At 43.1% G+C, this 8997-nt stretch overlaps 1 protein-coding gene across 12 annotated transcripts in view; it reads right to left on the bottom strand.

Annotated features, from left to right (window-relative positions):
- Nucleotides 1–99: 99 nt before the first annotated feature.
- The window catches only part of MYLK (myosin light chain kinase), a 268618-nt gene continuing 259720 nt past the window's right edge, over nt 100–8997 (bottom strand). For 9 of the 12 annotated variants that reach the window (XM_079922579.1, XM_079922588.1, XM_079922586.1 and 6 more), the window contains 3 exons: nt 5937–6066; nt 4343–4474; nt 100–2119 (listed from right to left, as the gene is read on the bottom strand). In XM_079922579.1, coding sequence (XP_079778705.1) covers nt 1869–2119; nt 4343–4474; nt 5937–6066 — 513 coding nt within the window. In that variant the 3' untranslated portion in view covers nt 100–1868. Of the gene's footprint in view, nt 2120–4342; nt 4475–5936; nt 7446–8997 lie in introns of those variants that run through there. The other 3 variants (XM_079922587.1, XM_079922589.1, XM_079922582.1) reach the window with 2 other exon arrangements.

The raw sequence follows: 8997 nt of genomic DNA, 5'->3' as shown, positions 1-8997 counted from the left end.
GCAGAGCATTTGTTTTTAGTTTCTGACATCTGTTTGGGTCGTCTACAACTGGTGGCATGGAAGGGAAAAGAAGGCTGCAAAGACTGAACAAAGAGCATGCACTGTGGTAGCCTTTATTTAAAAATTGTGAGCTAACTACAGTTGTAGTGTTCTCATTTACCATTCTGATGGCATAATAAACTGGGAGAACATTAACACAACTTCAAGAAGGCATCAAAAAACCTGTAAACAAACATACACACCACGCATGCGCGCACATATACAGCATACATGCACACGAAGATTATAGTCTAAACACAATCAAAAGTGATGAAGAAAAGCTTTGAATGCTCTAAATCAAATTTTAAAACACTTTATTATAATAAACTGTGGCAATACTGTGGCTATATGAAAAATGTTGTAACTGCTTAAAAAGCAAAAAGAAAAATACTGGCAATTTGAAACTAGCAGCAAGAAGCAGATAAAAATAGAATGGAAGATAACATAAGACTAAGTAACATCAAAATTCTAATGTTGATACTGTGTAGGATTGCACTGAAGTAATTTAAAATTAGTTCTTAAGGAACTCGCAAAAAGTCCCTTGAAATATTAAACTGCTGCGCTTTACAAACAGTGGAAAAGAAAAAAGTATTTGGAATGTTACACACACACAGAGGAAATGTATTAGGCATATCAGTTTATGGTCTTTGTTTATGCCCTTCAAAAAGTTTTATAAAGAAAAATTTAAGTGCCAATGTAGTGAAAGAAAGTTAAAAATTCCTAAAGATGCAAGTCTGAGTGCATTTATCAGGTTAAGAATATATTTCAAGGTCGGGGGCAAGGCATGACTGATGCACATTCAAGAAGAAAAGTCTCGTGGAATCCATAAGGTAAGTAGAGTTCTCTGGAGCACGTTTAAAAATGAAGGTATATTAAACTCAGACTATCCTGAATGAGATTCCAAAGTATGTGGAGTTCTATAGCTGAAATCTATTTCATAGTGGCCAATAAATAATTAAGACTAACTTTTCAGCAAACTGTTTTTTCATACATTCAAACACAAAAATCTTTACCACACATGCAGAGCTGATATTCTAAAACAGCGCAGGTATGAATCCTGGTTTCAGAAAAACACATTAACAAGGATTTTTTTTCCATTTTTTTTCCATAGGTTCCTGTAGAAATCTTCAAAGAGGGGATAAGTTTAGATCTCCTACTGATTTTGGAAGAAAGGAGATTCTGTTTTTCCTAAGGAAGCCAGTCATCCATGAGCAGGAGACGGGTCTTCAGAATCTAAGAAGTGTAATATCCCTAATGCTTAAACTCATGGCAAGTCCAGATCCAGAAAAACTGGCTGGTAGAACAGGGGATGGAAATGAAAAGTTCAAATGTCTATAGTATGCTTTGGAAATATTGTGCCTCGTAAGTTAAAATGGCTCAACTGCCTGCAGAATGAAGTGCTACAGGACTGGAGGAGACCCGGTTCTCTGGAGTAGGAGCTGGGAGAGACCCCCATCTCCAGGGACCCTCTGGGCAGGGCTGTGACCTTGTTTTTTCATGAGTGCTTTCAGTTGGAGAATTTATATGACTTTGCCCAGATAAAGCTTCCTTATGTTACTTTTTCTCTAAAATTGGTTGGTCAGGCAAGTTACTGGTGATTTCCCAAAATGAAATCTAGCTGTACTAGAATCTTAAGGTGCCAGCTAATTTAAATTAATGCCCCTTAGTAACGCTGCTGGGTATCAACCACTATTGCTGAAGAATCAACCCCCAAATGACCTAACTAAGTAATCTATCACACTAGGTGCTTCTACTGTCTTGGGTTTTTTGAGCTTTAGAGAGATAGTCTTTGTAATATGACTTAGAAACTGCTTCTCTCTGGCTTTGTTTCATTCTTCCTCCTCTTCTTCTTCCCCTTCTCCTTCTCCTTCCTCCATGGTTTCCACAATGAGCTCTGCTGTGCAGGTGGCTTCTCCAAGACTGTTGACAGCCTTGCAAGTGTACTTGGCATCATCATCCCCGCAAACATCACTAATGATTAAAGAGCAGTTCCCATCCTCATCATAGTCTATCTGGAAGTGGCGGGACTCCCTGATTGACTGGTCATCTTTGAACCAGACGACCTCAGGGTCTGGGTATCCTGTATCATAGGGAGGGAACACAAGTTGCAGAAACTATTATTTAAAACTTATTATCAGTTCATGCAAACTCTTGAGCTACCTCTATTGATTAAGGGGGTAAAGGGAAAAAAAATTATGATGTTGGCTTTTACCATCTATTTTGATATTTACATTTGAATAGGGGCATGTATTGTAAACACTAATATCTGAAACGCCACATAAGGTATTGTACAGGCATCCCGTTCCCCAGCCATGTAAGGCTTGTACCACCTCCCACCTTAACACAGATATAGCTAACTCCCCGGAACACTGTCCCAGTTCCAACCACATGCCTGGAGCTAAATATCTTCTTGGATTAAAAGAAAACTTTTTTTAATCTTGTATAAAAGAACTTAAATAAATTTAAATAAATAAGAGTTAGAAAAAATGGGCACAAGGGATCTTTTGGGGGTGATGGAAATGTTTAAAAATTGGATTGTGGTAATGACTGCACAATTCTGTATATTTCTAAAAATAATTGAATTGTATACTTAAAATGGGTGAATTTTATGGTGTATAAATTATAATTCAAAGATGATAACAGACCTGTAAAACATAAATTAGGGGAACTGACAATACTGCTAGGAAAAAGAAAGCAGTATTTGTCTTAGTTTGATCCAAAGACAGACTCATTCGTCTCATTTTATGCATTAGTCATGTTGCTGCAAAGTTCAGCATTAAAATATATGTTTTATGTCTTTAAAAACATAATAATACTAACTGACTGGTTTTTAAACTTTGGAGAAGTAGTTTTACAGGACAAAATTGTAGCCCCAGCTAGAATACAAATTACACATAAGAATTCTAACATTCTTTTCGAGTAGAATTTTGCTTTTAACGAACAGCATCCATATGCTTTACTTTCTCCTCAGCATCCAAAGTGATGCAAATACCAAGAAAATAATCCCAAAGAGAAAAGTAAGCAAAAAGATAATTATTATGAAATAATATTTTCTAAAAAATAAAGGAAAAAGTAAAGAACTTAAGACCCAAAGACAGCGGTGATGGTGAGAGCTACAAGCAGTGGCCCAGGACTCTCAGCAGAACCCCCAATCTGAGCACTTCCACACTAGCAAAGGCAGCACATCCACTTTTTAAAAAAAATTGAATGAAAAAAGAGAAAGATTATGGTAGGCGAGGCATTTATAAGGCATCTTGGTAATATAGTGATGCAGGAGAAAAATTGTTTTTTCATACCTACCTTTGGGTTACTTTACCCAAAAGGCATTATCTAGCCATACTGCTGGAGAATCTTACAAAGTGGGAGGCATGGTTCGTTATCACTGCTGTCCTGTGCTATGCTGCCTTGGGGAAGTTGGTCTGACCGAAATGGGAGATAGCCCTCCACTCTGGTTGGCACACAACAGTCACAGACCTGAAGCAAAGAGGCCTGTCTTATCTTGCCACTTATCTTTCTAGAATGTTGCAGTCTGTTGAGACTGAAATGCTATGTGTCACCAACACTGCTAACTTCTCAGGTGCTATGCTAAGATCCCTTAGGGTCCCTTGAGCTCTAACAACTCATTCTGGCCACGTTATTTCTAGCAGGCAGAGAAACATGGGGAAGACAGCACAAGGGCCTGGATCCCAACTTCCCTCAGTTTGAAGTCACACCGCAGGCTGTCTCTGCACTTACCAGATCCACAACTTTTCCCTTGACTCCATGACATCTTTAAAAGACTTGAAAGGTTTCCCCTTTCCACATGTTATCTCACAGTCTCCAGAGCCACTCAAGGCATTAGACACTGTCTTACAGATGAGGACTAGAGGCTCAGAAGAGCTGAATCACCGCCCAAGGTCACAGAGCCCAGTGATTAACAGCAGAGCTGCCTTCTCTGCATCCTATGCTCTGTGCCAGCCTTCCTTTGAGAGCCTTTGGTGGGCAGTTCACATGCTTCCCATAAGCTTGCAAAGCTCATTTCATTAAGCACATTCCATAGCCAAATAGGTCCATGATAAACCACTTTTAACTTGGGTGTAGTGGCTGATGTAAGTAGGTGAAATATCCGGTGTGCCCTCAGTGAGTCACTGAATGGCCCTAATCTTAAGCAGGTAGAGTGGGGCAGTGGGCCAACTCCTCCTGACCCATTTTCCCTCACAGCCTGGCTGCCCCAGAACTGACATTCTGCCAAGGGCACACAGTAGGGGCCCACCAGCCAACCATACCCCTTTTGTAGGTAAGGGAAGAACAGCTACAAACTTACCTTCGATCTTGCAGTCAAATCTAGCAGCACTTCCCTCCACAACTTCTAAATCACGAATGGTCTTAGAAAAGTAGGGTTTTACATGGGGCTTTTCCTCAGCGACAGCCTCAAGGAAAGCTTGGGAGACATCTTCTAGAAGACGGGGAAGAGGACATGGTAATTTCTTTATTCCTTGTTCTCTCCTCTTCCCTGGTTTAAAAAAGCTGACTTCTTTTTTTCTTTTTTAAGTTGTTATAATTTAGCAAATAATGGCGCTTAGAGGACTGAATCATAAGCACACCTTTCTCCTGGGGACTGGCTGGCCTGCTGCCAAATGATTTTGGCAGAAGAGAGAACTGTGACCAAACTGGGGAAATGTTTGGACTCCCTCCCTTATGCTGACACACTGAAAAAGGAAATAATCTTTAAAAAAGTTATCTGGCTGCATTTCATGCTGCTTCAGGATTCAGTTGAGGGTATCGAAGAAGGACGGAAGCACGCCATCCCACCTGATCTCTGTACCCCCTCTGCCCTCCTCTGGAAGCAGCAGGCCTTCATCTGCTCCTTGGAAGGGAAGAGCCAGGTCCTAGAGGCATCTGCGATTTGCCAATAGCTCTATTCTCCACACGGATACTGCCTTCACAGTGTATGACTCTGGACCAGGGTTTGGGATTGGTCCAGGGAAAAGCTGTAACTTTGAGTGGCTCCTGATCCTCTCCTTCCCCTTCAGGCTATTTCTGGGTCACCTGGAGAGTGGCAGGGCTGGAGCAGGAGGGACCAGGCCCATGTGCAGCAGTCTCGGTCCCGGGCTGCATCAGAGCAGCTCAGCAAGCAGCCTCACCGATTACCCTGTCTTATGCACAAAGGGAGCTAGACTCAGCTTCTCACCTTTGGATACGAAAAGCATCAGGCAGTGGTGGGAGGTGGAGGAGTGTCTCAGGCCAAATGAGCCACCTCAGGATAAGGGCCAGACCCTACATGCATCTGAAGCAGGAAGAGGCCAAGGCCTTCACTGAGGAGATGGATGGGGCAGCATCTCAAAGACGGTGGGCAAGTAACTAACCCTGTTGGTGTCTAGGAGGGGCCCTGCCAGTCACTGTCTACCCAGTTCAAACGACATATTCCAGCATCATGAAAAATACCAAACAAATATGGACTATATGAGTCAATTTTTGTTTAAAAGGAAAACGCAAAGACACGTTAAAAAAACGGATATTTTTAAAAAGTACACTGCTATATGTGATTTTTATTTTATGTTTGCCTGTTATACAAGCATCGCTTTTGTAATGAGAAAAACGAAACTTTTAATAAAGCCTTTGCTAATTCTTATGTAAAATATAGGGAAAAGGTTAGTGGAGATCATCTAGTTCTATTAGACAAATAACTCTCCTTCTGAAAATAGTTAAACCTAAGGTGAAACAATTAAAGAATACTACATTTAATAATTATTGTCAGGGCAGTGTAAAAGTAGTTTCAAATTTTTCCTTGTAGATTGTATTATTAAAAAACCCAATCCCCCCACCTTAAGAAAAAAAAAACCTCTAAATGCCTGTCCATCCCCCATCCCTTCCTTTGTCACCATCGGGCTGGAGAAAATCTTCCTGGAGCTCCTTACCTTCAGATTCTAGTTTTTCTGCATTGAGTGGGCTGGTTGGTGACCCTGTTGAAGATTTCCTGCCACTGAGCCCTGAGATCATTGCCATAGAGGAGAGTCTTCCAATGGCTCTCACAGCATTGCCCGTTTTCTGGAAAATAGACACTGGCGTTGGACTCAGGCGGTGTCACTGGTTCCAGCTGGGCAGCGGGGCTCAGGGAAAAGAGCCCAGCCCAGGAGAAGCAGCTGTCCTTGAAACAAGGGCCTCCTGCGTGCCGAGGTTCTGCAGAGGAGTGAGCCCAACCTTGCTCTGCTCAGCACTATCAGCGTGTCAGAAGATGTTCGGAGAATGGAATGGGGCCTGGAACCGATGTGTGCGTTAATGTGACTAAACAAGGTCAACATGAGACAAAAACCCTTTTCATACTGTGCTTCAACTCCCATAAAAGGGATAGTTTATATAAAGCAACTGCAGGCTGAGACGGCTCCAAAGACTTAACTGCTGACAGGGCCCAGTGGAGGCTGTTTCTCATAAAACAATGCTAGTGATAGGATTTTAATTGGCCAAGAGAATAGTTACTACGGATCCCACAGGTCCCGCTGGGAAAAGAGAAAAAAAAAAAAAAGGCCTTCTATTGACCATAGGCAAGTCGCTTAACCTCCCTGGGCTTCAGTTTCCTTCTCTGTATAAGGAGGGGGTTGGACAGGATGATCTCCAAGGTCTCATTTAGTTCTATTTATGATTCAGATACTTAAAGAGATTTCGAGAAATACTCTGGCTGGCCCCAGCACAAGTCTACAGTTCTTCCCTGATGTACACCCAGCATCAAAAAGCAGCACCCAAAGAAATGAAAAGCACAGCACTTTGCTTTTCTTAGTCAAGGCACCTTGGGAGAGGACAGAATTTTTACTGAAAAAGATGCCAGGACTTGAAAATTTTCTTTGCATTGTGAAAATTCTACCAAGCATAGGATTTAGGTCAAGAAGTCCCCAATTATACACATTGTGTCTGTGTTTCTCACCTTTAAGTAAAGATTCTCATCCCTTTTCTAAGGTCAATGGAATGACTAAGACAAGAAACTAAGGCATAACCACTGCTTTCCAGCCCTGCACCCAAAGCATCTTTTGAGGCGTCCAGATGCTGTGCACCACAGACTAGCTGCTGAGAGAGGAAGGAAACAGCCTGACAAGGGACAGGCTAGTTCTCTAACCACTCATTACTCTGCTAACGTGTGCAAATCACTTCCCCTCTCTGGGCCTCACTGTGGGACCTGAAGATTCAAATCTCCCTGCAGCTCTAGTCTTCTACAGAAAGACTGTGATTCAGACACGCAAATGTGCAGCAGGGAACGCTCCCCTTGAGCCCATGGGCTCCCTAATCCCAAACACCTGGATGCAGGACTGTCTCCACTTGTATGGTGTGGAAGAATGAAGTCTTTCCTCTTCTGTTAACAAAATGACTAATACGAAGCTATGAGAACAAGGCAAATCAAAGCGTTACAATATTTCAGAGAAGGTGGCAAATAACAAACGAATAGACCACACATTGGGGGAAATTTTCCATCAGATGGAGCAATAGACCATATAATTTCTAAAACAGGAAGAAATGTAAGTGCTCAACAGGGAAAATCTTAATAACCCACACATCAGAGGTCAATCTTTGGAAGCTGCTTCACGGGAAAAACTAGTTGGTGGGGAAGTTATTTGTCAGAACTGTATGTTCTAGCCTTCCAGTTTCATGCCTTTGAGCTGAAAATTGGTTGCTGCTTTACTAACTGAGACCTTTGGAAATTTTTAAAACATCAAAAAAGAAAGATTCAATTCTTGATAAGTTCCATTCTTGTCTTGAGGAGGCCTTTTTCTTGTTGGACGGCAATTTGCCAAGGCTGGGTTCCTGTGTTCCAGGCGGGCAGGGTCTGTAACGGCTTCCCTAACAGAGCACAGACTCCCTCCCCTGGGAGAGCCAGCGAGGGTGACTAACCAGCCTGGTTTCCCAGGACTGAGGGATTGCCCAGGATGAGGGGCTTACAGGGATAAAGCTGAGACAGGCCCTGGAAAACCTCGGCAAGGTGATCACCCTAGAGCCAGCCAGCCATCATGGGCCCTACATAAACACCAACAGCCCCAAGACTACAATTTCCCCTGAGAATGCGTATTATCTAAATGTGATGGCCAAGAGTACTCCGTGCTATACTGAGTCAAAAGCTTTCTTCCCCAAGGCCCTTTGGTCCATACTGCTGAAGTCTTTGTGGTTCTCAGAGAATAAAGATGGCTGCCCACAAGCCTCCAATTCCTAGTCCTTTGCTTCCATTTTGCATGCAGAGGCCCTGTTATCCTGCTCAACTTACCCACCCTCAATGCTATTACTCACCACCACGTCTCTTCAACATTCTTTTGATATAAATAAAAAACCTACCCTCTTTCAGAATAACTTCATTCTAAAATCAATAATACAATGAGTCATCTATCTATTGCTTGCTTGTTGGGGCTTGTTCCCATGTTACTTCCTTCCCCTTTTATGAAAACCACACCAGGGGCTTCCCTGGTGGCACAGTGGTTAAGAATCCGCCTGCCAATGCAGGGGACATGGGTTCGAGCCCTGGTCCGGGAAGATCCCACGTGCCACACAGCAACTAAGCCCATGCACCACAACTACTGAGCCTGTGCTCTAGAGCCCATGAGCCACAACTACTGAGGCCACGTGCCACAACTACTGAAACCCCCGCGCCTAGAGCCCCTGTTCTGCAACAAGGGAAGCCACCGCAATGAGAAGCCCACGCACTGCAACAGAATAGCCCCCGCTCACTGCAACTAGAGAAAGCCCGCGCGCAGCAACGAAGACCCAACACAGCCAAAAATAAATTTAAAAAATCCTTAAGAATGTCATAAGCTTTAAAAAAAAAAACTACACCAGAATGATAGCAAGGAAGCTTTTCTTACGCAGCTGTAGAGCGCTGTGGGCCCCCTGTGCTTGCCCTGGCCCTCTCCCTCCACAGCACACCCCATTCTATCCCCCTCCACTCCACTCCGCCTCAGCACACAGAACCTCAGCTGCTCTCAGAGGGAACCCCCTATTCCAGGG

The sequence above is a fragment of the Stenella coeruleoalba genome (assembly GCF_951394435.1).
Source record: "Stenella coeruleoalba genome assembly, chromosome: 5".
NCBI lineage: Eukaryota > Metazoa > Chordata > Mammalia > Artiodactyla > Delphinidae > Stenella > Stenella coeruleoalba.
Note: the sequence above shows the minus strand (reverse complement) of the source record. Positions and strands in the feature narration are given on the sequence as shown.